The sequence below is a fragment of the Myotis brandtii genome, unplaced genomic scaffold (genome assembly GCF_000412655.1).
Source record: "Myotis brandtii unplaced genomic scaffold, ASM41265v1 scaffold529, whole genome shotgun sequence".
In the NCBI taxonomy this organism is placed as follows: Eukaryota; Metazoa; Chordata; class Mammalia; order Chiroptera; family Vespertilionidae; genus Myotis; species Myotis brandtii.
This window is the reverse complement of record NW_005369934.1, coordinates 703,660-731,113: the sequence shown is the minus strand read 5'-3', so window position 1 is coordinate 731,113 and position 27,454 is coordinate 703,660. Positions and strand designations below refer to the sequence as shown.

Here is a 27,454-nt window from a genome sequence, read left to right as displayed (position 1 = left end):
GGCCGCCATCTTGGCTGACAGTTAATTTGCATAAGGATATGCTGATTAGCCAATGGGAAGGGTAGCAGTCGTGCGCCAATTACCATGTTTCTCTTTTATTAGTGTAGATATATTTTTTTAATATGTTTTAATTGATTTCAGAGAGAGGAAGGGAGAGGGGAATTGAGCCCCCAACCTGGGCAGGATCAGGAATCGAACTAGTGACCTGGTGCATGGGATCATGCTCAACCAACTGAGCCACAGTGGCCAGGCTCAACATGCTGTTTTTAGACAATCATAATGTTTTCCCTAAAAGACAGCCTGGATGCAAATATGAATAAACACAAAGTAAGAGAATAGGATAGTCCTTGTTTAAGCATAATATAAGTTCTCTTAAATCATCATACATTTCTACTGAAATTTTTCTTCTTTTTTGACATGATTTTCTCTCCAGCTAAACCCATGCACATGTTCATACTCGTACAAGTTTACTAACCTCGCAGTTGTGTTTTGCACAATAATTAAGCCCAGAATGAAATTAAACGGAGGCCTGCTTCAGTGAGCGACATGTTTATCACAGTGAAGCTCTTTCATCTGCTTCATTAATTAGTTTTATAAAGGGAGAAAAAGCTTTTATCTTTCACTTTTTCTCAATCAAACTAATCTAGTGTGGCCTTTTGCTTTTCAACAATTACAGTGTTTGCCATTTGAAAGATTCCATTTGGTTTTTCTTGATGAAAACAAGTTTATTTGCAAATATTTTTATGCCCAGATAAACTCTATTTTTCCATTCCTGTGTCTATGATGGAAGGATTAGAGATAAATGGTTCTTTATCTATTCGTCCAAGCACAGTCTTATATGGAAAAAACTTCTTTTTCTGTAAATTAAATACCCATTTTTCAATGTCTTACAAAATTGTTGGACCAAGAAAAATATGATTTGACATCTTCCTCAGCCTTTTAAAGCTATTCCCAACATGGCCCAAAGAGTCTGTGGAAACAGGCACAAAACACTTTCTTCTTTTGCTTATATACAGAATGCCTCTTTTCTCTAACAAGTGTAGAGCACCTGTCATGTCACAAAGTGGCAACCTGGGGGGAAGGGGCCAGTTTAGGTATCATGATTGAGTCTTTTCCCATACTTCATTTTCCTTACATACAAGAGGAAATCTAAAGTATAAGAGAATATTTGTGTGACAGCAATTTAACCCTTTGTCAGTCTCTACAGTTGATCACATTAAAACCTCTGCCTCTCTTGGGACAGAAACAAAGGAAAGCAAAGCATTAGAAAAGAAAAGGCCTCTTCTGGACCAGCAGTGGACCGTTTGTATCAAAAGAAAGGATAAATAAGCACATTTTACTTAATGTCCTTATTCAATTACCATTCAAAACATTAGTGTGGAGTATGTATTCCTTCAGTGAAAGCACTATGGGGAGAACCATGTGTATAGAGTGGGATTTCCTCCTTTTTATTGCCAGGAAGAGTTCATGCTCCTCCAGCAGCCGTGCATATAAGAATTCCTTGGCTACAAAGAAAGCGATTGTGATCGTTTCCAGCCCTAGTTATAAGAATTGCCTCCGTCAGCAGTTGGCCCAGTGACTACGCCATGTGAAGAGGGTCGGCCAAGTTTGGATCAGAGAATGTAATAGAGACCAAGGGTCAGTCACCCCTTAGAACAAATGAGAAACCCCATCAACGTGGGAGGTTTGTGAGCAAGGCCTCAGCCAGCCAGCACCAGTGCTGGACAATGGTCATCACAAGCAGACATCTCTTTGGGAGTCCACGTCAGGGCACAACGTTTATGTCAGAAGCAGCTCACTTTGTGTGTCACTGTAATTAATGTGCAGTACTTTGACATACATTATTTCATCTGAGATTCATGTGCACCTGTACGTTTTGGGACGTCAGTGATGATTTTGCCCATTTTCAGATAAGTAAACAGAGGTTTTAAAAGATGAAGTGATTTGTCTTGAGTCAACTAGGGCTCATAACTCAAGTTTCTCGATCCCAGAATTGGTTTTCTTTCCACTAAGTAACAATGCTTCTCGTATTAACTTTTCATTTCGTGTATACCAAAATATCTTTTATAACAGACTTTTGTCATATGGTATACAGAAATCTATACAATTCTCTAAGTGAAGTAGCTCTGAACTCTTTACAAATACTTTAAAAAAAATTTTTTTTTGTATCACTTTGTGTATGAGCATATTTTATGGGACTAGAGAAGTACAGTATTTAATGCTGGAACAAGGACTGCCTGACACTGCCCTGGGGGTTTGTCTTGTTTGGGAGCATATTGTATATATGGTTATAGGGATGCTTCAGAAGTCCAGTCTGAAGTCAGCTGAAATACGAAAAGGGAGGCAGGAACACCAGCTAAGGCAGGGAGCAGGAACTTGGCTCTGACATTGTGAGCACAAGAACAAAGATGGGGGAGTCAGGAAGAAGCCTGTGTCAGTGTTTGGGCATCAGAAGCATCTAGAAGCGGGTATATTTCTGAGCTGACACAGTCTATCAGCTGCCCAGAGCCAGCCAACGATTGTCTTCTTCCCCCTTCTGATGATTTTACCTGCAACTATAGGCCCAATCCCAGCCACAACCACTATGAGGCCAGTTCTAGCTCCAGACAGGATGGTGGTGAAGAGTTCTTTTCTTAGATGTCATTTGTCCCCGTAGCAAGATCTATTCTTGCTGATGGTACTCAGAAACTACTATTTCCATGTACTGTACATGTTAATATGCACAAAAATCGTGCACTGGGGGGGGGCGGGGTTCCACAGCCCGGCCTGCACCCTCTCGCAGTCTGGGACCCATTGGGGGATGTCCACCTGCCGGCTTAGGCCCAATCCCCCCTGGAAATCGAGCCTAAGCCAGTAGTCAGACAACCCTCTCACAGTCCAGAGCTCTTAAAGTCCAGGACCCCTTGCTCCTTACCACCCGCCTGCAGCGAGACGGGAGAGGCTCCCACCACCACCAGTGCACTTGCCAGCTATGAGCCTGGCTTCTGGCTAAGTGGTGCTCCCCCTGTGGGAGTGCACTGGCTACCAGGGGGCAGCTCCTGTGTGAGGCCAGAGTGGGACACGGGAGGTTGACCAGCCAGGGAGGGACCGCAGGAGGGCTCCAGGGCATGTCTGGCCATCTCACTCAGTCCCGATCAGCCAGACCCCAGCAGCAAGCTAACCTACTGGTTGGAGTGTCTTCCCCCTGGTGGTCAGTGCACATCACAGCGACTGGTCGACCAGTCGACAGTCTGCCCCCTAGTGGTCAGCGCACGTCATAGCGAGCGTTTGAGCTGCCTTAGCATATCATTAGCATATTACACTTTGATTGGTTGAACGGCCAACCAGACGACCAGACACTTAGCATATTAGGCTTTTATTATATAGGATGTGGCATGGAGACAGCACCTGTGAAGAAACCTGTTTAATTTTGGTTCACCAAGCTTATTTCAAATGACCTGGGAACTTTTTTCCCATATGCCTATTAACATTCTGCAGACTCAGTTTTGAAGTTTCCTATGCGGGTTCTTTGGCCTGATTCCTAAACTGAGGGACTCATATCCTCTGGATAAAGTATAAATCTCGCCCTCCAGCCACCACCACCAACTCACTAGTTTCTTCTGCCCATCTCCCTGGACTGTTGCCTGTCTGGGTCCCACTACCACCCTGCCCCTCACTGCCTTAGCTGGCTTACTTTCCCAGACTCAGTCTTGTGGCCACCATGATGTATGAGAACTTGTAAGACCCCTTCTGTTATAATGCTATTTTTCAAATCCTACCCAATCCCACTCCTATCCGCTCTATTCTGTAAGCAGTTTAGACATGGGTCCCGGGCCTGAATCCTAGATGGAAACGTGTCACACCTGACCGGAGTTGCAGAGAAAAGGGAACAGAAACATCCTATATTACATATTGGGAGTAATTAGTTTTCACTTTAGAAAGGCATTCATTTTAACATCACAGCGAGAGGAAGACACTCTTATCTTTATATTCTCAGTGAAAAGAATGTGTCTGACACACAGTAGATGGTAAGGAGATACTGTATCGAATGGAATTTTATTTGCTTCATGACTAAGTCCTTTCTTGAACCTTATTTCTCAAAGTGTAAAGCAGGAATGACAATAACAGCTACCTCAGGAAGATGTCTTTACAAGATAAAATGAGATCATTATACTTCTAAATTGCTGTGTGTGTAGGGGTTAGAGACCATAGAGTTTCTTCTATTTTACTTTATTTAAAACTCATATACTGCCATTTCAGTGACTGAAAAACTGAACCAGTTTTGTAAGTGTGTTCTTCTATTTAATAATACTTAATATTAAATAATGAGAAAGTAAATGGTAAAGCTTCTAAAAATATACCTTTTTCCCATGGCTCCATAAAGCTATGTTTATTTTAAACGATAACAAGTAGCCTATAGCTATTCCTATTGTTTCTGACGCAGGCCCCTCTGTTACAGGGTAGTGGGCTGCCAGTATCACTCTGGTGATATCTTGGGTTGTAGACTTTTAAGGTAATTACTGAACATACAAAGCTAATAACTTCTTATGCAAGTCACTGCTTATCATGTGTTCCGTGGCAGGCACAGATGAAAAGGAGTCAGTTGTGTGGCTGTGTGATCTGTTTTTGTTTTAGAGAAGCCTTTATGCAACATCCAAGGAGGTCCTGAGCCTAAAGGGAGTGCTGGAAATGTAAATGCAGTGTGTTCCTCCCTTCCCCCAGCTGTTGGTATTCTCTAAGCAAGCAAGACACATTTTAGTCATTCTCTCATAAATCAAGTCCTCCAGCTCTTTCATCTTTGTTCTTTATCATTCCCTGAGTCCCCTCCAATGTGCCTTAGCCCTCCTCAGCCTAACCAACAAGTTGTCATTTGAAGCCCCAAAGTGACTTATTAGATTTATGTGCTTCTATGTTGAATTGCCCCTCCTGGCTGGCCTGGGTCAATGGAGTATGTAGTGCCCCTAGAAATAGTATAAAGGTAGAGTTTGTTTGTCTCTCTTTTTTCTTAAACTCCAGATTCATGTTAAAAAGAAGTATTTTCTTGCAAACTTCTTTTCCCAAAGTAATATCTGACTTACCAGTCTATGAAGATCCACATGAGACAATGTAGCAGTTTGCTGGGTATTAAAGGTCATGAAAAGCAGAGCAGCATTTGCTGCAGCTATTACTGGCTGTTCTTTGTTCCTAAGAAAAGTAGTCATGTGTTTTGATATATTTTTCTTCCAAGAATGGCTTTTTAACAAATAACTGTACTCATTAATAGTTGAGGAGAGATCGCCCCTCTGTTTTCACTTCTTTCCCATGCTAATGGTTGGTTTCTTCAACAAAACATTAATATCTTATAAATGCCTGATGGTAACTTCAGTTAGCTAAATATGTCAAACTGAATCATTTTTTTAAATCCTCATGTAAATATATAATTAATTGTTCAAAGTAATGTAGCCATGCTCTCAAATCGTAACGAGGGTCACATGGCATCTTACAGGAATTCCTTTAAAAATAAATTCACTTCTGTATCGGATTTAACTGTGCGAGAAGGATGAAAAGAAACTGCCCAACTCAAGGACGACAGGAATAAATTAACAGATGAGTTAAATCAGAGTCCCTGGATGCACCAGTATTTTATAAAATGCTCCTTGTGATTCTAAAAGTGAAGCCAGAGTTGAGCTTCCCTGCATTAGGCAGCACAACAGCTAAGTCTCTGCCTTGCTTCCTTTTTTCCAGCCATCAATACCCCCTGAAAGCATGAATGGGGTGATTATGGCTAAGAGGTCATTAGATGTAAGGATGTGAACCAAACTTCTCTTTCCTTTTCCCTAGAATCCAATTGGATGGAAAGCTACATGCTGTGATTCCTAAACAATTAGTGCCCTGAAATGATCATGCTTTCTTTCAGCCACCCAAGTTCCCATGAGACGAGTATCATAAACTGAGTTTCATGTGCCTTGGCAAACAGCATGGCCTGTGTTTGCAGTATATTTATGTTCCTTCACAATTGTTAGTATTTCCTGCAAAACTGTGAAGTGTTAACAGCCTCTTTTCTTTCTTGCAGGGCAATGACATTGACCCCGAAGCAGTTCAAGGTGAAGTGTTAAAAGTTGGAAATAAGAGCTGTGAGAAGATCTCCTCAGATTCTGAAGCTGTTTTATGTACAGTCCCCAATGACCTGCTGAAATTGAACAGCGAGCTAAATATAGAGGTGGGATTCCTGCATTCCTCTCATGATGTAAATAAGGATGCTGGTGTAATTATGTCACTCGCAAGCTTAAAATAAATCATTAAACTCATCTGTGTGTTAGCTTTGGCTCATCAGCTCAGCCTTGATTCTTGGTTGTTATTTTAGAAATAGTGAGGTTTTGTTGCACTGTCCCCTTCCCAAGCTTGGGGGAGGAGATCTCAAAAGTCCTTCCCAGCCACACTCCCTCTGTGTCATGCCATACTCTTGCCAAATTCTGGCCTAGGGATGAATAAGGACATATCTAGGATTGCCCCTGCCCCTACCTCTGACCACCCTAGGAGGCCAGATCCAACATACTATTGCCTTCCACAGTGATATCAAATGCATGGGCCTCATACGCAAAAGAATATGTATGTATGCACTGGACAAAATAAAATAGAAATTAAACTATTTTTACAGTAACTTCTTCATGTAAGCAGCTAAATTAATAACCTGGAATCAGAGTGAATGATTTTTTTTTTTTGCATTTTTTTTTCTTGAAGAGCTTTGTTGAGATTAACTCACATACCATACAGTTCACACATTTAAACTGGTTTGAGGTATATTACATTATTAATATTTTAAACTTGTAGTAAGCTATATATATGTAACAATTTTTGCCATTTTAATCATTTTTAGTGGACAATTTAGTGGCATTAATTACATTCACAACATTGTCCATGTAACCACACCACTAGCTAATTCTAAAACATCTTTTATCACCCCAAACAGAATGCTGGAACCAGTAAGCAGTATGTCACATCCCCTCCTCTTCCCCAGCCCATGGTAACCTCTAACCTACTTTCTGTCTTTACAAATTTGCCTGTTCTAGATATTTCATACAAGTGAAATCATACACTATTTGTCCTTTTGTGTCTGGCTTATTTTAAATATATTTTTATTGGTTTCAGAGAGGAAGGTAGAAGCGAGAGAGACAGAAACATCAATGATGAGAGAGAATCATCGATTGGCTGCCTCCTGTATACCCCCTACTGGGGATCAAGGTCATAACCCAGGCATATGCCCTTGACCAGAACCTGGGACCCTTCAGTCTGCAGGTCAATGCTCTATCCACTGACCCAAACCGGCTAGGGCTCTGGCTTATTTTATTATCATATTTTCAAAGTTCATCCATGTTATAGCATGTGCCAGAACTTTATTACTTTTTAAGGCTGAATATTTCATTGTATGGATATACCAGGCTGAATATTCCTTTGTATAGATATACCACATTTTCTTTATCCAAGAATGATTGCTCTGTAAAGGGTTCCTGAAATCTTCTAAAAAGATATGAAATGGAAAGCTACAAAAAAATTAGAAAGTTAAGGCTGAATTATGAGATCAGAGTTTAGAATTTAGAAGGACCATAAATCCTGAAAATTATACAATGTTAGTGCTGGAAGGGACCTCAAAGATTTCCTCTGTGTATCAAAACTGATATTAAAATATTTTAAGGCTTTATTGTCCCACATTATAATGACTATTTACTTCTTATGGTAAGTGTCCTTTGCCCTCTTCCCCACCCTGTAGGACAGAATTAATATCCTGTTGTCTCTGTTTTTCACTATTTATTTATACATATGTGGGATATATCATATTGTATTATAATTATCTGTTTATGTGTTTATCTCCCTTTTATATCTCAGTTCCTCGAGATCAAAGATTGTTTGTATTTATTTTTTATTTCTAATACCTAGTTACAAGTACAAACAGCTAAATATCATATAAGTCATTCAGAGATCATTAGCCCCTACCTATTAAAACACTGAAGCAGAATTGAGGAACGTCTTATTACTCTGAAGGCAATCATGCCACTTACGGAACAGTAATAACCAGGTGGTATTTGGGGCCCACAGAGACTGTGCTTCAACCTGTGCGGTATATTTTATAGCTATCTAAAAGAGCCAGCTAAATTCTGGCTCTCCTTTGTCATTTTCAGTGGAAGCAAGCAGTTTCTTCAACTGTCCTTGGAAAAGTGATCGTTCAACCAGATCAGAATTTCACAGGATTGATTGTTGGTGGCGTCACAATATCAACAATACTCTTACTATTGCTTGGGCTTTTCCTGTGGCTGAAAAGGAGGAAGCACATTAAAGGTACATTTTTTTAATTGTTTATTTTAAGGAATTACTTTAAGAATGCAATCATTACAGTTTAAAGTTGTAAGTTCACGTGTGCTGTTGTATATGCAATCCATAAAACCTATGAATTCTTGTCGGTCAGTCAGTCGAGGTCTGCTGTGACCCCTGGTAGCCAAGTCTTTAAGGAGCTCTTTCTCTCTCTCCGTTTTAAGATCTGGGCAGTGAATTAGTTCGCTATGATGCAAGAGTACACACTCCTCATTTGGATAGGCTTGTAAGTGCCCGAAGTGTGAGCCCGACTACAGAAATGGTTTCCCATGAATCTGTAGACTACCGAGCTACTTTTCCGGAAGGTATGTTCCAGTTTATTGTTCTGAGAAATACCTCAACATACACCTCAGTGGCTTTGTGGCATTGTTGTTTATTTTGGGGTTTGCCTTTATATTTTTATAAAAATATAAAAGAAGTATTTCTTTCTTTTTTTTTTTTTGGCCAAGAAATTATTTAATTTGACGTAGAATTACTGGGCTCTTATTTTTAAATGTACTCATGTATACATTATGTTAGATTTTCAGCCTTTAAGCTCTCTTCTCACACAAAGGTTAATTTTTATATTTCAAGTACAGTTCACATTCAATATTATATCAGTTTTAGGTGCAGAGCATAGTGGTCAGATAATTCTATACCTTCTGAAGGGATCCTCCCAATAAGTCTAATACTCACCTGACACCATATCGTTATTACAGTATCACTGACTGTATTCCCTATGACTGTATTTTGCATCCCCATGACTGTTTTCATAACTTCCAACTTGTACTTCTTAATCTGCAAGATTAATTTTAAAATCATTTGAGTAAAGGTAAGGTGTTTGTCATCTCAGTGCAACATTAAGAAATTGTGAAGTGCTCTTTAACAACCCAGAAAAAGATAAAATATAAAGTTTATATTTATTTTTATTTAAATATAATTTGGCACTGCTATATTTTTTTACCTCAAAATGTTGATCCTCAAACATTTAAATTACAACTTTAGTACTCCTTTGAAGGATTCTCAGTGAACTGTTAGTACACAGCCTTTTCCCCACAACACTCCAGGACTTCAATATGTTTTTTAGTCTTATCCAATAAAAACCTTCGTGTATGCGATTTAAACAGGAGGGGCTTAGCATCATCTGCTTTGCAAAACACTAAGCCTAATATTGGTTAAGCTAACCAGCACATTTCACAATGTTTTATTTAAAATCTCCTGGTAAAAAGCAAAATGCCTGTATTGTATGTGCTCCATTATCTTTAGAAGTTACAGGACATGAGTCAAATACAAGGATTTCCCTGGTTGAATATTTACCACTGGACAAATAAAATGAGTCACAGACAGTTGTGGATACAGGAAAACTTAGAAGTTGTTCCTCCAAACAAATACAAGAGCAGTAAGGCAGTTAACATTTTAACTTTAAACCTTACTCTCTCTTATATTTTGAAGTTTATATTAGTTCTGTAGAGATACACATGAATATTGCCTCTGTCCACCTGATTCCATTTGCCTTTTAAAAAAATCCATGCCCTGCCCGGGCCAGTGTGGCTCAGTTGGTTGGGCATCATCCCATGTACCTGGTGGTTGCTGGTTCAATTCCCAGTCAGGGCACGTGCAGGAGGCAGTCATTCCATGGTACACTCTCACATCAATGTTTCTCTCTCTCCCTCCTCTCCCTTCCTTTCTCTCTAAAAATAAACTTTAAAATCTTTTTTTTATAAATGCGTGGCCTTAACAAATGGATAAATCAAATCCAGTTTATAGTTTTGAAATTTAGACCTATTATTGTCTTACCAGTGACCAAGTGCACAGACTCATGCAGTTTGAAAGGAAATTAATTAGAAGAAAGATTCATGCAGTAATTATGTTACTGCAAAAAATTACATGTCAAAATAGTATATGTAATATAGTATTATAAAATTAAAATACAGAATATTTTAATATGTATCACGCATGCACAAGTCAACGTTTATTTTTAAATTGCCAATGTGCGTCATATTTATCAGCTGGTCGGTCAGACGGACAGATGGATGGACAGTTGGTCACTTAGCCTTTTATATATATAGATAGTATTATAAAATTAAAATACAAAATATTTTAATATGTATTGCGTATGCACGAGTCAACATTTATATATAATAAAAAGCCTTGCTTGAGGTTTACTTTTCATATACTATATTTTTAAACATGGGAAGCTGCACAAGTAGTCTGCCTTGAGAAATGTCTAAGGAAATGAGAATAAACAAGATGTCAAAGCTAATGCTTAATCTATTTAAAGAAAAATCTATTAAAAACTTTATTTGTATGCCAGTATCTTTTCCCAGCTTACCATTTTTATTAAACTAGTTCCTTTGTAAAGATTCTTCCTAGCCTCATTCAATGATAAAACCATCATTTCTTTAATTTTAAAATTCAGGATTCATTATTAATTCAATTTGCTGCCCCTGTTAGAGTCCCCACAAGTGAGGTTCTGCTATTGTTTTCTAATAACCCTACTTTATCTGGCAGATCACTATCCTAACTCATCTCAGAACGGATCATGCAGACAAGTGCAATATCCTCTGATGGACCTGTCCCCCATCCTCACTGGTGGGGACTCTGATATATCCAGTCCATTACTGCAAGATGCTGTCCACATCGACCTCAGTGCTCTAAATCCAGAGCTGGTCCAGGCAGTCCAGCACGTGGTGATTGGGCCCAGCAACCTGATTGTGCATTTCAATGAAGTCATAGGAAGGGGTAAGTATTTCCACTCAGCTTTTTGTTGGACACGGTTTTCCAGTAAGCATTTTATCTCCTGCCTTTGCAGATTAGGAATTTAGACAATGGGGAAAGCAACTGACAGAGCGGTGATAACAAGTGCACTTGATTTCTGTCCTGCAGAAAAACAGGTCTGCAAATAATATCCGTGGGGCCTTGCCCCTGTTTCTGGAGGCCTTTTAATAATCTCCCGAACCTACTAGAAAATAAATCATATTCTTTCCTCACCTTTTTCACAATTAAAACTATAATTTCTTAAAAGATACCGTTTACTTCCTTTTAAAACATCATTCTTTTATGTTCCAATATTTTCACTCATCTCCCTCTAGTCTTCCTTTGCTCTGAGAACAGGGACTATATGAAGTCCTTGTTTGTAAGAGTTACACTGCTGGACAGCATGAGAAGATGGGGAATGTATAGCATTCTCCTGGCCTGAAACATTATATGTCATATCTACAATGCACTCCAACTTCTTTATACAAAAAGGAATATTTGTAGGAAGCCAGACAGAGCAGCAATAACAGCTAGCACACAGTCTTGAAGGAAATATTTATCCGGGAGAGGAACCACGCAGAAGCCAGGAAATGAACTCCACTCTTCCCTTTTTTCTAAAAAGCTTTTACCTTTGGTACTGAATGGTCTCTGGTCCTTTTTCTTCAGTATGTGCTGCAGGAGGTGGCACAGGCACAGGCACAAGCTGCCAGCACCATTTGCCTCGTGGGAGCACGGGGCCTTCCCATTCTCCTGTGATGGCACCCACACATTCCTCTGTCACATACTCCAGATTTTTTCCTGCTCCCCCTTCCTAATAGTAGCTTCGCTGTTAATAAACATGTTTCACATCAGAGTAATTTAGAGCGCTGTCACCAGCCTATAAATTCCAGTAATTGCGCCAGTTTGAGCTTGTAGCCTCACTAATTATGTTCTGATTCTATGCGTTATGAAATTGGATTTTTTTATTTTTATCATGAAAGGTGCTAAATGGCAATTATTGCTTTTATGTAGTAATAATCATTAATGATTCTATAAATATTAACTATTATTGATATGTGCTTCCTTGGTAGAATGTGAGTCCTTGAGATCATAGGTTTTATTTATTTATTTTTTTCATCTTTGCACCATAAGAGGGTAGACCAATGCCTGACACTCACATATGAGGCATTCAGGGAGTCTTGTCTGGCTACGTAAATTAATTAATGGATGACTTACACAGCTATCAGCCACTTGGCACCTCTGCGGAAAATTACTGCCACTGGATGAAAGGCTACTGTTGTTGGGAAGGTGATGTGGCTGAAGCCAGAGAGAACTGGATGAGGTGACTCAGAGTGAATTTGCTTCACTTGAGTAATTTCCTTTCAGTTTCAGCCAACCTGGGTTACATATTAATGGGTGACTAATGGGGGAAATCCTTATTCTATAATGCTTATTTCTAATGATAACATTTTTACTTCATTTCAGTTTATTGGAATATAGGGAGCTTCTTTTATTTTACTTCTTCATGTAGGCAAAACTTTATTTTCATATTTAAAAGATGATATTTGATCATTAAAAATAATTTTAAAAATTATTTTTAAAGAATACACAGTTTTTCTTGTATTATTATTGTATTACTAGAGGCCCGGTGCACGAATTCATGCACAGGTGGGGTCCCTCTGGGCGTCCTGCAGGGATCGGGCCAAAACCCGCAGTCCAACGCCGCCTGCAGCTCCTACCTGCTGCTCCGGCTCATCCCAGCCCCACTGTGCCTGCTGCGGGCTCGCACGCAAACCGTCCGGATTGGGAGAGGCTTGTGCTGCCACATCAGCCATGAGCCCTGCATCTGGCACCCTCCCCAAGGGGAGTGGCCTGTGGGATCGGGCTGAAACCAGCTTTCCAACATCCCCTGAGGGGTTCCAGATTGCAAAGGGTTCCAGGCTGAGGGACCCCACCGGTGCACGATCAGACCGGGGAGGGACTTCGGGAGGGCTCCAGTTCATGTCCAGCCCATCTCGCTCAGTCCCAATTGGCTGGACCCCAGTAGCAAGCTAACCTACTGGTCAGAGCGTCTGCCTTCTGGTGGTTAGTGCACTTTTTCCCATATGCCTATTAACATTCTGCAGACTCAGTTTTGAAGTTTCCTATGCGGGTTCTTTGGCCTGATTCCTAAACTGAGGGACTCATATCCTCTGGATAAAGTATAAATCTCGCCCTCCAGCCACCACCACCAACTCACTAGTTTCTTCTGCCCATCTCCCTGGACTGTTGCCTGTCTGGGTCCCACTACCACCCTGCCCCTCACTGCCTTAGCTGGCTTACTTTCCCAGACTCAGTCTTGTGGCCACCATGATGTATGAGAACTTGTAAGACCCCTTCTGTTATAATGCTATTTTTCAAATCCTACCCAATCCCACTCCTATCCGCTCTATTCTGTAAGCAGTTTAGACATGGGTCCCGGGCCTGAATCCTAGATGGAAACGTGTCACACCTGACCGGAGTTGCAGAGAAAAGGGAACAGAAACATCCTATATTACATATTGGGAGTAATTAGTTTTCACTTTAGAAAGGCATTCATTTTAACATCACAGCGAGAGGAAGACACTCTTATCTTTATATTCTCAGTGAAAAGAATGTGTCTGACACACAGTAGATGGTAAGGAGATACTGTATCGAATGGAATTTTATTTGCTTCATGACTAAGTCCTTTCTTGAACCTTATTTCTCAAAGTGTAAAGCAGGAATGACAATAACAGCTACCTCAGGAAGATGTCTTTACAAGATAAAATGAGATCATTATACTTCTAAATTGCTGTGTGTGTAGGGGTTAGAGACCATAGAGTTTCTTCTATTTTACTTTATTTAAAACTCATATACTGCCATTTCAGTGACTGAAAAACTGAACCAGTTTTGTAAGTGTGTTCTTCTATTTAATAATACTTAATATTAAATAATGAGAAAGTAAATGGTAAAGCTTCTAAAAATATACCTTTTTCCCATGGCTCCATAAAGCTATGTTTATTTTAAACGATAACAAGTAGCCTATAGCTATTCCTATTGTTTCTGACGCAGGCCCCTCTGTTACAGGGTAGTGGGCTGCCAGTATCACTCTGGTGATATCTTGGGTTGTAGACTTTTAAGGTAATTACTGAACATACAAAGCTAATAACTTCTTATGCAAGTCACTGCTTATCATGTGTTCCGTGGCAGGCACAGATGAAAAGGAGTCAGTTGTGTGGCTGTGTGATCTGTTTTTGTTTTAGAGAAGCCTTTATGCAACATCCAAGGAGGTCCTGAGCCTAAAGGGAGTGCTGGAAATGTAAATGCAGTGTGTTCCTCCCTTCCCCCAGCTGTTGGTATTCTCTAAGCAAGCAAGACACATTTTAGTCATTCTCTCATAAATCAAGTCCTCCAGCTCTTTCATCTTTGTTCTTTATCATTCCCTGAGTCCCCTCCAATGTGCCTTAGCCCTCCTCAGCCTAACCAACAAGTTGTCATTTGAAGCCCCAAAGTGACTTATTAGATTTATGTGCTTCTATGTTGAATTGCCCCTCCTGGCTGGCCTGGGTCAATGGAGTATGTAGTGCCCCTAGAAATAGTATAAAGGTAGAGTTTGTTTGTCTCTCTTTTTTCTTAAACTCCAGATTCATGTTAAAAAGAAGTATTTTCTTGCAAACTTCTTTTCCCAAAGTAATATCTGACTTACCAGTCTATGAAGATCCACATGAGACAATGTAGCAGTTTGCTGGGTATTAAAGGTCATGAAAAGCAGAGCAGCATTTGCTGCAGCTATTACTGGCTGTTCTTTGTTCCTAAGAAAAGTAGTCATGTGTTTTGATATATTTTTCTTCCAAGAATGGCTTTTTAACAAATAACTGTACTCATTAATAGTTGAGGAGAGATCGCCCCTCTGTTTTCACTTCTTTCCCATGCTAATGGTTGGTTTCTTCAACAAAACATTAATATCTTATAAATGCCTGATGGTAACTTCAGTTAGCTAAATATGTCAAACTGAATCATTTTTTTAAATCCTCATGTAAATATATAATTAATTGTTCAAAGTAATGTAGCCATGCTCTCAAATCGTAACGAGGGTCACATGGCATCTTACAGGAATTCCTTTAAAAATAAATTCACTTCTGTATCGGATTTAACTGTGCGAGAAGGATGAAAAGAAACTGCCCAACTCAAGGACGACAGGAATAAATTAACAGATGAGTTAAATCAGAGTCCCTGGATGCACCAGTATTTTATAAAATGCTCCTTGTGATTCTAAAAGTGAAGCCAGAGTTGAGCTTCCCTGCATTAGGCAGCACAACAGCTAAGTCTCTGCCTTGCTTCCTTTTTTCCAGCCATCAATACCCCCTGAAAGCATGAATGGGGTGATTATGGCTAAGAGGTCATTAGATGTAAGGATGTGAACCAAACTTCTCTTTCCTTTTCCCTAGAATCCAATTGGATGGAAAGCTACATGCTGTGATTCCTAAACAATTAGTGCCCTGAAATGATCATGCTTTCTTTCAGCCACCCAAGTTCCCATGAGACGAGTATCATAAACTGAGTTTCATGTGCCTTGGCAAACAGCATGGCCTGTGTTTGCAGTATATTTATGTTCCTTCACAATTGTTAGTATTTCCTGCAAAACTGTGAAGTGTTAACAGCCTCTTTTCTTTCTTGCAGGGCAATGACATTGACCCCGAAGCAGTTCAAGGTGAAGTGTTAAAAGTTGGAAATAAGAGCTGTGAGAAGATCTCCTCAGATTCTGAAGCTGTTTTATGTACAGTCCCCAATGACCTGCTGAAATTGAACAGCGAGCTAAATATAGAGGTGGGATTCCTGCATTCCTCTCATGATGTAAATAAGGATGCTGGTGTAATTATGTCACTCGCAAGCTTAAAATAAATCATTAAACTCATCTGTGTGTTAGCTTTGGCTCATCAGCTCAGCCTTGATTCTTGGTTGTTATTTTAGAAATAGTGAGGTTTTGTTGCACTGTCCCCTTCCCAAGCTTGGGGGAGGAGATCTCAAAAGTCCTTCCCAGCCACACTCCCTCTGTGTCATGCCATACTCTTGCCAAATTCTGGCCTAGGGATGAATAAGGACATATCTAGGATTGCCCCTGCCCCTACCTCTGACCACCCTAGGAGGCCAGATCCAACATACTATTGCCTTCCACAGTGATATCAAATGCATGGGCCTCATACGCAAAAGAATATGTATGTATGCACTGGACAAAATAAAATAGAAATTAAACTATTTTTACAGTAACTTCTTCATGTAAGCAGCTAAATTAATAACCTGGAATCAGAGTGAATGATTTTTTTTTTTTGCATTTTTTTTTCTTGAAGAGCTTTGTTGAGATTAACTCACATACCATACAGTTCACACATTTAAACTGGTTTGAGGTATATTACATTATTAATATTTTAAACTTGTAGTAAGCTATATATATGTAACAATTTTTGCCATTTTAATCATTTTTAGTGGACAATTTAGTGGCATTAATTACATTCACAACATTGTCCATGTAACCACACCACTAGCTAATTCTAAAACATCTTTTATCACCCCAAACAGAATGCTGGAACCAGTAAGCAGTATGTCACATCCCCTCCTCTTCCCCAGCCCATGGTAACCTCTAACCTACTTTCTGTCTTTACAAATTTGCCTGTTCTAGATATTTCATACAAGTGAAATCATACACTATTTGTCCTTTTGTGTCTGGCTTATTTTAAATATATTTTTATTGGTTTCAGAGAGGAAGGTAGAAGCGAGAGAAACAGAAACATCAATGATGAGAGAGAATCATCGATTGGCTGCCTCCTGTATACCCCCTACTGGGGATCAAGGTCATAACCCAGGCATATGCCCTTGACCAGAACCTGGGACCCTTCAGTCTGCAGGTCAATGCTCTATCCACTGACCCAAACCGGCTAGGGCTCTGGCTTATTTTATTATCATATTTTCAAAGTTCATCCATGTTATAGCATGTGCCAGAACTTTATTACTTTTTAAGGCTGAATATTTCATTGTATGGATATACCAGGCTGAATATTCCTTTGTATAGATATACCACATTTTCTTTATCCAAGAATGATTGCTCTGTAAAGGGTTCCTGAAATCTTCTAAAAAGATATGAAATGGAAAGCTACAAAAAAATTAGAAAGTTAAGGCTGAATTATGAGATCAGAGTTTAGAATTTAGAAGGACCATAAATCCTGAAAATTATACAATGTTAGTGCTGGAAGGGACCTCAAAGATTTCCTCTGTGTATCAAAACTGATATTAAAATATTTTAAGGCTTTATTGTCCCACATTATAATGACTATTTACTTCTTATGGTAAGTGTCCTTTGCCCTCTTCCCCACCCTGTAGGACAGAATTAATATCCTGTTGTCTCTGTTTTTCACTATTTATTTATACATATGTGGGATATATCATATTGTATTATAATTATCTGTTTATGTGTTTATCTCCCTTTTATATCTCAGTTCCTCGAGATCAAAGATTGTTTGTATTTATTTTTTATTTCTAATACCTAGTTACAAGTACAAACAGCTAAATATCATATAAGTCATTCAGAGATCATTAGCCCCTACCTATTAAAACACTGAAGCAGAATTGAGGAACGTCTTATTACTCTGAAGGCAATCATGCCACTTACGGAACAGTAATAACCAGGTGGTATTTGGGGCCCACAGAGACTGTGCTTCAACCTGTGCGGTATATTTTATAGCTATCTAAAAGAGCCAGCTAAATTCTGGCTCTCCTTTGTCATTTTCAGTGGAAGCAAGCAGTTTCTTCAACTGTCCTTGGAAAAGTGATCGTTCAACCAGATCAGAATTTCACAGGATTGATTGTTGGTGGCGTCACAATATCAACAATACTCTTACTATTGCTTGGGCTTTTCCTGTGGCTGAAAAGGAGGAAGCACATTAAAGGTACATTTTTTTAATTGTTTATTTTAAGGAATTACTTTAAGAATGCAATCATTACAGTTTAAAGTTGTAAGTTCACGTGTGCTGTTGTATATGCAATCCATAAAACCTATGAATTCTTGTCGGTCAGTCAGTCGAGGTCTGCTGTGACCCCTGGTAGCCAAGTCTTTAAGGAGCTCTTTCTCTCTCTCCGTTTTAAGATCTGGGCAGTGAATTAGTTCGCTATGATGCAAGAGTACACACTCCTCATTTGGATAGGCTTGTAAGTGCCCGAAGTGTGAGCCCGACTACAGAAATGGTTTCCCATGAATCTGTAGACTACCGAGCTACTTTTCCGGAAGGTATGTTCCAGTTTATTGTTCTGAGAAATACCTCAACATACACCTCAGTGGCTTTGTGGCATTGTTGTTTATTTTGGGGTTTGCCTTTATATTTTTATAAAAATATAAAAGAAGTATTTCTTTCTTTTTTTTTTTTTGGCCAAGAAATTATTTAATTTGACGTAGAATTACTGGGCTCTTATTTTTAAATGTACTCATGTATACATTATGTTAGATTTTCAGCCTTTAAGCTCTCTTCTCACACAAAGGTTAATTTTTATATTTCAAGTACAGTTCACATTCAATATTATATCAGTTTTAGGTGCAGAGCATAGTGGTCAGATAATTCTATACCTTCTGAAGGGATCCTCCCAATAAGTCTAATACTCACCTGACACCATATCGTTATTACAGTATCACTGACTGTATTCCCTATGACTGTATTTTGCATCCCCATGACTGTTTTCATAACTTCCAACTTGTACTTCTTAATCTGCAAGATTAATTTTAAAATCATTTGAGTAAAGGTAAGGTGTTTGTCATCTCAGTGCAACATTAAGAAATTGTGAAGTGCTCTTTAACAACCCAGAAAAAGATAAAATATAAAGTTTATATTTATTTTTATTTAAATATAATTTGGCACTGCTATATTTTTTTACCTCAAAATGTTGATCCTCAAACATTTAAATTACAACTTTAGTACTCCTTTGAAGGATTCTCAGTGAACTGTTAGTACACAGCCTTTTCCCCACAACACTCCAGGACTTCAATATGTTTTTTAGTCTTATCCAATAAAAACCTTCGTGTATGCGATTTAAACAGGAGGGGCTTAGCATCATCTGCTTTGCAAAACACTAAGCCTAATATTGGTTAAGCTAACCAGCACATTTCACAATGTTTTATTTAAAATCTCCTGGTAAAAAGCAAAATGCCTGTATTGTATGTGCTCCATTATCTTTAGAAGTTACAGGACATGAGTCAAATACAAGGATTTCCCTGGTTGAATATTTACCACTGGACAAATAAAATGAGTCACAGACAGTTGTGGATACAGGAAAACTTAGAAGTTGTTCCTCCAAACAAATACAAGAGCAGTAAGGCAGTTAACATTTTAACTTTAAACCTTACTCTCTCTTATATTTTGAAGTTTATATTAGTTCTGTAGAGATACACATGAATATTGCCTCTGTCCACCTGATTCCATTTGCCTTTTAAAAAAATCCATGCCCTGCCCGGGCCAGTGTGGCTCAGTTGGTTGGGCATCATCCCATGTACCTGGTGGTTGCTGGTTCAATTCCCAGTCAGGGCACGTGCAGGAGGCAGTCATTCCATGGTACACTCTCACATCAATGTTTCTCTCTCTCCCTCCTCTCCCTTCCTTTCTCTCTAAAAATAAACTTTAAAATCTTTTTTTTATAAATGCGTGGCCTTAACAAATGGATAAATCAAATCCAGTTTATAGTTTTGAAATTTAGACCTATTATTGTCTTACCAGTGACCAAGTGCACAGACTCATGCAGTTTGAAAGGAAATTAATTAGAAGAAAGATTCATGCAGTAATTATGTTACTGCAAAAAATTACATGTCAAAATAGTATATGTAATATAGTATTATAAAATTAAAATACAGAATATTTTAATATGTATCACGCATGCACAAGTCAACGTTTATTTTTAAATTGCCAATGTGCGTCATATTTATCAGCTGGTCGGTCAGACGGACAGATGGATGGACAGTTGGTCACTTAGCCTTTTATATATATAGATAGTATTATAAAATTAAAATACAAAATATTTTAATATGTATTGCGTATGCACGAGTCAACATTTATATATAATAAAAAGCCTTGCTTGAGGTTTACTTTTCATATACTATATTTTTAAACATGGGAAGCTGCACAAGTAGTCTGCCTTGAGAAATGTCTAAGGAAATGAGAATAAACAAGATGTCAAAGCTAATGCTTAATCTATTTAAAGAAAAATCTATTAAAAACTTTATTTGTATGCCAGTATCTTTTCCCAGCTTACCATTTTTATTAAACTAGTTCCTTTGTAAAGATTCTTCCTAGCCTCATTCAATGATAAAACCATCATTTCTTTAATTTTAAAATTCAGGATTCATTATTAATTCAATTTGCTGCCCCTGTTAGAGTCCCCACAAGTGAGGTTCTGCTATTGTTTTCTAATAACCCTACTTTATCTGGCAGATCACTATCCTAACTCATCTCAGAACGGATCATGCAGACAAGTGCAATATCCTCTGATGGACCTGTCCCCCATCCTCACTGGTGGGGACTCTGATATATCCAGTCCATTACTGCAAGATGCTGTCCACATCGACCTCAGTGCTCTAAATCCAGAGCTGGTCCAGGCAGTCCAGCACGTGGTGATTGGGCCCAGCAACCTGATTGTGCATTTCAATGAAGTCATAGGAAGGGGTAAGTATTTCCACTCAGCTTTTTGTTGGACACGGTTTTCCAGTAAGCATTTTATCTCCTGCCTTTGCAGATTAGGAATTTAGACAATGGGGAAAGCAACTGACAGAGCGGTGATAACAAGTGCACTTGATTTCTGTCCTGCAGAAAAACAGGTCTGCAAATAATATCCGTGGGGCCTTGCCCCTGTTTCTGGAGGCCTTTTAATAATCTCCCGAACCTACTAGAAAATAAATCATATTCTTTCCTCACCTTTTTCACAATTAAAACTATAATTTCTTAAAAGATACCGTTTACTTCCTTTTAAAACATCATTCTTTTATGTTCCAATATTTTCACTCATCTCCCTCTAGTCTTCCTTTGCTCTGAGAACAGGGACTATATGAAGTCCTTGTTTGTAAGAGTTACACTGCTGGACAGCATGAGAAGATGGGGAATGTATAGCATTCTCCTGGCCTGAAACATTATATGTCATATCTACAATGCACTCCAACTTCTTTATACAAAAAGGAATATTTGTAGGAAGCCAGACAGAGCAGCAATAACAGCTAGCACACAGTCTTGAAGGAAATATTTATCCGGGAGAGGAACCACGCAGAAGCCAGGAAATGAACTCCACTCTTCCCTTTTTTCTAAAAAGCTTTTACCTTTGGTACTGAATGGTCTCTGGTCCTTTTTCTTCAGTATGTGCTGCAGGAGGTGGCACAGGCACAGGCACAAGCTGCCAGCACCATTTGCCTCGTGGGAGCACGGGGCCTTCCCATTCTCCTGTGATGGCACCCACACATTCCTCTGTCACATACTCCAGATTTTTTCCTGCTCCCCCTTCCTAATAGTAGCTTCGCTGTTAATAAACATGTTTCACATCAGAGTAATTTAGAGCGCTGTCACCAGCCTATAAATTCCAGTAATTGCGCCAGTTTGAGCTTGTAGCCTCACTAATTATGTTCTGATTCTATGCGTTATGAAATTGGATTTTTTTATTTTTATCATGAAAGGTGCTAAATGGCAATTATTGCTTTTATGTAGTAATAATCATTAATGATTCTATAAATATTAACTATTATTGATATGTGCTTCCTTGGTAGAATGTGAGTCCTTGAGATCATAGGTTTTATTTATTTATTTTTTTCATCTTTGCACCATAAGAGGGTAGACCAATGCCTGACACTCACATATGAGGCATTCAGGGAGTCTTGTCTGGCTACGTAAATTAATTAATGGATGACTTACACAGCTATCAGCCACTTGGCACCTCTGCGGAAAATTACTGCCACTGGATGAAAGGCTACTGTTGTTGGGAAGGTGATGTGGCTGAAGCCAGAGAGAACTGGATGAGGTGACTCAGAGTGAATTTGCTTCACTTGAGTAATTTCCTTTCAGTTTCAGCCAACCTGGGTTACATATTAATGGGTGACTAATGGGGGAAATCCTTATTCTATAATGCTTATTTCTAATGATAACATTTTTACTTCATTTCAGTTTATTGGAATATAGGGAGCTTCTTTTATTTTACTTCTTCATGTAGGCAAAACTTTATTTTCATATTTAAAAGATGATATTTGATCATTAAAAATAATTTTAAAAATTATTTTTAAAGAATACACAGTTTTTCTTGTATTATTATTGTATTACTAGAGGCCCGGTGCACGAATTCATGCACAGGTGGGGTCCCTCTGGGCGGCCTGCAGGGATCGGGCCAAAACCCGCAGTCCAACGCCGCCTGCAGCTCCTACCTGCTGCTCCGGCTCATCCCAGCCCCACTGTGCCTGCTGCGGGCTCGCACGCAAACCGTCCGGATTGGGAGAGGCTTGTGCTGCCACATCAGCCATGAGCCCTGCATCTGGCACCCTCCCCAAGGGGAGTGGCCTGTGGGATCGGGCTGAAACCAGCTTTCCAACATCCCCTGAGGGGTTCCAGATTGCAAAGGGTTCCAGGCTGAGGGACCCCACCGGTGCACGATCAGACCGGGGAGGGACTTCGGGAGGGCTCCAGTTCATGTCCAGCCCATCTCGCTCAGTCCCAATTGGCTGGACCCCAGTAGCAAGCTAACCTACTGGTCAGAGCGTCTGCCTTCTGGTGGTTAGTGCACGTCATAGGGAGCGGTTGAGCAGCCTTAGCATATCATTAGCATATTACGTTTTGATTGGTTGTTTGGTTGTTCAGTCTATTTGCATATTACCCTTTTATTATGTAGGATTTTCCATACAAACAACTCTAAGCCTACTTTTGTCCCACCCTGTATTCACACACACACACACACACACACACACACACATACACACACAGTTACTCAAAAGTAGACAAAATAATGTACTTTTTGGTCATGTACAAAAAAAGGAAATGAAGATCACGAAGTGCCTAGTAAGTAATTATTACATAATTAAAAGTAACGCAGCACTAACCAAATACCCTCTTTCATGTAGGTCATTTTGGGTGTGTATATCATGGGACTTTGTTGGACAACGATGACAAGAAAATTCATTGTGCTGTGAAATCCTTGAATAGTAAGTCACATTTTATTTATTTTTTATTTCAGAGTGGGAGAAAGAGAGAGAAACATCGATGATGAGAGAGAATCATTGATCAGCTGCCTCCTGCACACCCCCTACTGCAACCCAGGCATGTGCCCTCACCAGGAATCAAACTGTGACCTCCTGGTTTATAGTCAATGCTCAGCCACTGAGCTACATGGGCTGGGCGGTTACTTTTTATTTAACATACACTTTTATGATTTGCAAACTAATAGTTTATAATGAAATGTTGATTTTTCACTTTCCCTTGTGGAAAAATCAGCTACTTCTGGAATTATGGATCTATTGCTAAAAATTTGGTCTAAATTCCTATTGAGATATCTCCTCAGAAATTATCTGAGGGCCCTCCTAAGTGAGAGTGCAGGAGAAATGAGTCTGGGATGAGCTGAGTTTCACTTAACTATGTTTGACTTATAATACGTGTTTTGTCAGTGACATTCATGGAAACTATTGGAAGCATGTTGGCACATACAATAATAATGACTCATTTTACCCGGAGGCATTACTATAATTATTTGTTTAACCACAACCTCTACTAAAAAGATTTCTAAAAAAATGAAATAAGACAAACGGGCAAAAAATCTGTTGGCAGAAAATTGAAAAGTTGTAAATGTGGTACTATCTCACTTATCTGCATTTTTGGGGAATGAGATATTCCACATAAACAAACTTCCTAAACAAGTGAAACTTACCCTCCTTTTAATGCTAGAATGTTTTTTAGAATTTTAGTAGTTATTGGGAAACTCTTTTTTAAATGGCATGCAGACTCTGTTTGAAAAATAGGCACTGCTTTCAAGCATAAACTAAGACTTTACCGATGACCGTAATTATAGCATAAATTACTGTCTTGTACAACCCAGTGTTCTCCTCATACTAGCATTTCCCTGGCTCCCCCTTTACAGACAGGTCTCACATGTCAAGTCCATGTGCTTGCCTTTTTGAAATTTCCAAATTTGTGCTTACAATTTGCTGCATCCTGAAAAACGTTAACCAGCGATATCACAAATTTATATTGAAATAATAAGCTTAAATGCACACATTAAAGGTTTTTCTGCAAGATACATGATTGTCAGAACTATGTCAGCCTTTTTGACATGTAAATCTTCATGCTAAGTAGGGTTCTAGATGGTTGATTTTGTTGAAAGTCTGATCACAAGGTCATTAAAGGGACAGTTTATATAAAACCTAACTACACACTGGATGGATTATGTATGATTTTCAATAAATTCGCCTCACAGGAGAACACTACTGCCCATTTACAAAGAACAATCCTATCACCAAGGAATCTTTCTCTGTTCTGGAGTGATCTCTTAGCCTTCCTGGTTCCAGAATGCATTGTGTTTGTAAAAAAAAAATATCACCACTGATACTGATATTAGTCAGATTAGTAAATTAAAGCTTGTTCATTTTTCATTAATGCTGACTCGTGTCAAGCCCTCAGGATCTCTATCTGGAAATGGTTAGAAACTATTAGAACCAAAAATAAATGTCTACTTATATATATGACCACCATTGATCTTCAAATCCACCCAGTCCAGGGGTTGGAAAACTATGGACAGCCGCCTGTTTTCCAAAATAAAGTTTATTGAGACTTAGACACTTTTTCCTTGCGGCTGCTTTTGCACTGCGATGCGGAGCTGAGCATTTGAAACCGTATGACCCACAGAGCCAGACAAGGTTTACTATCTGGCTCGACAAAAACTTTGCCAACCCCTGCCCTTCACAGCCACTACAGAATGGACTGGCCAACTTTCCTCTCCTTTTCCGTATCAGACAAACTGACTGCTAGCTAGACTCGATCTTACAAAAATGTGTAAAGGCGATGACTGGAAAGCACAGTGCAGGGCGACATCATTCACACAGATGGATTGTAAAAAAACACTCTGAGGATGAGGCAGCGGGACAAGATGGAAACCTGTGGTTTTATTTATTTTTATTTATTTATTTTTAATCCTGTGGTTTTAAAGATGCCACTGCTCTCCCTATCTGAGCATGACAAAGTACTCATTGTTCTGTAATGAAATCAATGTCTCCACCACTGGATTTCTCAGGAATCACGGACATAGGAGAAGTTTCCCAGTTTCTGACTGAGGGGATCATCATGAAGGATTTTAGTCATCCCAACGTGCTCTCGCTCCTGGGAATCTGCCTTCGAAGTGAGGGGTCTCCGCTGGTGGTCCTGCCGTACATGAAACACGGAGATCTTCGAAACTTCATTAGAAATGAGACTCATGTAAGTATATTAGCTAGCTCCCTAACCTGCTGTAGGCCAGACAGTCTTCCAAAATGTGCCTGTGTTGAACCTTTTCAAAAGCGCTTTAGCCAAAGAAGTGCATGTAAAATGTTAGCACCATTCAAATGTAGGAAAGCTGGTTTAGTTCCCTTGTACCTGAACATTCTCTATCCTGGTGGGAAGACAGTGATACCTAGGGGCAATGAGTCTTAACTTCCCTGCAAACAGCCTTGCTCCACTATCCCCCTGATAGGGACATTTAGTCATCTTTGAGGGCCTACTATGAGCCAGAAACAGCACAACACAGGAGACATAGAGGCGTAATTAGCCACAAGCCACATGGAGTGTTAGCTCTAGAAGGAAAAACATCGAAGAATTAATTACAAATGAGTCCCTTGCTATTCTTCAAAATTGCCAGTCACCCTCCTACCTCAGGACCTTTGCACTTGCTGTTTCCTCTCCCTGTGCCACTCTTCCCCAAAATATCCACATATCTCAACTTCAGCCTTTCGCCCTGATATCATCTTCAAAATGAGGCACTCATGACCTTTCTAAAATTGCAACTGACCCACCCCACTCTCCTGCCTTCAATCTGTCTCCTCTCCGCTGCTTTATTTTTCTCCATTACGTTTATCATCTCCTTACGCAGTAGGCCTGAGAGGTCCAGTACTGTGACCATGAGCCACATGTGAAGTATGGCCAGTCCCAATTGAGCTCCACTGTAGGTGTAGAATACATCCCAGGTTTTGAACATTTAGTATAAAAAAGGTAAAATATTAATAATTGTTTATGTTAATTACATGTTTAAATGATATTTTGGATATGTTGGATTGAAAAATATATTGTGAAAATTAATTTCACCTGTTTCTTTTTACTTTTTTAATGTGACTTTTAGAAATGTTTAGATTATATGTTTGACTTGCATTATATTTCTGCTGTATAGTGCTAGGCCAGACAATAAATTAATAAATAGTAGCTAACCCCCTTCTAGCCTGCCCCCACCCCCACCCCAGATTTTGACCACCCTATCATCTGTGTCCATGGGTTATGCATATATGCATATAAGAAAAAATAAATAAATAGTAGCTAAATACGTGTGTGTGTGTGTGTGTGTGTGTGTGTGTGTGTACAAACACATCCCATTAAAATGCAAACTCGTGAGGGTAGGGATTTTTGTGTGTATGTTCTCTGCTGTAGCTCTAACACCTAAAATGGTGTTTGGCCCATAGACTCTCAGTGAATATTTGTTGAATGAATGAGCTCAGAGTTGCAAAAAAGGTTGTTAGGCTCCTACAAATGAGAATTTTCTTAGTGACATTTTTTGTTGTTGTTAATCCTCACCTAAGGATATTTTTTCCATTGCTTTTCAGAGAGAATGGGAGGGAGGGAGGAAAGGAGGGAGGGAAGAGAGAGAGAGAGAGATCTATGTAAGAGAGACACATCGACTACTTGCCTCCCACACATGCCCCAACTGAAGGTAGTGAGTGAACCCAGGTACATACGTGAACTTGACCAGGAATCGAACCAGCAACCCTTTGGTGCACAGGCCAGCACTCTCACACACAGGCCAGGGCTCTTAGTGACATTTATGATAGAACCTAAAGGATAAGCAAGTCATGGCCAGACCAGAACCAGAGAGGAAGCGGAAGGAGTTTCCAGAACTGAAAACATAGATGGCATCCGGCTCCTCAGCCCCTGTGCCCAGGGTCCTTTGGGAGTTAATGGAGTAGTTTTACTCTTAATCAAAAAAAAACAACCCAAAAAACAAACAACAAAAAAAACAACTTCATAAACATGGGGTCTGTTTCTCAGAGGAAATAAGGTCTAGAATAGATGGTGAAGTAATATTTTGTGTTCAGCAAAAAGAATAAAATGCTCCCTGGCAATGAATGTTTGCAGATAGGGTGACTTTACCTTACAAAGCACAAAGCTGCCCTGACAGATCCCACTTTTGC

The 27,454-nt window shown here is 39.4% G+C and overlaps 1 protein-coding gene across 1 annotated transcript in view; it reads left to right on the top strand.

Moving 5' to 3' along the window:
- MET (MET proto-oncogene, receptor tyrosine kinase) overlaps window positions 1-27,454 on the top strand; it is a 153,231-nt gene that overhangs the window by 110,949 nt on the left and 14,828 nt on the right. The window contains exons 12-17 of the mRNA XM_005877701.2: window positions 6,032-6,178; window positions 8,136-8,292; window positions 8,490-8,630; window positions 10,816-11,046; window positions 23,159-23,239; window positions 25,318-25,499. Coding sequence (XP_005877763.1) covers window positions 6,032-6,178; window positions 8,136-8,292; window positions 8,490-8,630; window positions 10,816-11,046; window positions 23,159-23,239; window positions 25,318-25,499 — 939 coding nt within the window. The remainder of the gene's footprint in view (window positions 1-6,031; window positions 6,179-8,135; window positions 8,293-8,489; window positions 8,631-10,815; window positions 11,047-23,158; window positions 23,240-25,317; window positions 25,500-27,454) is intronic.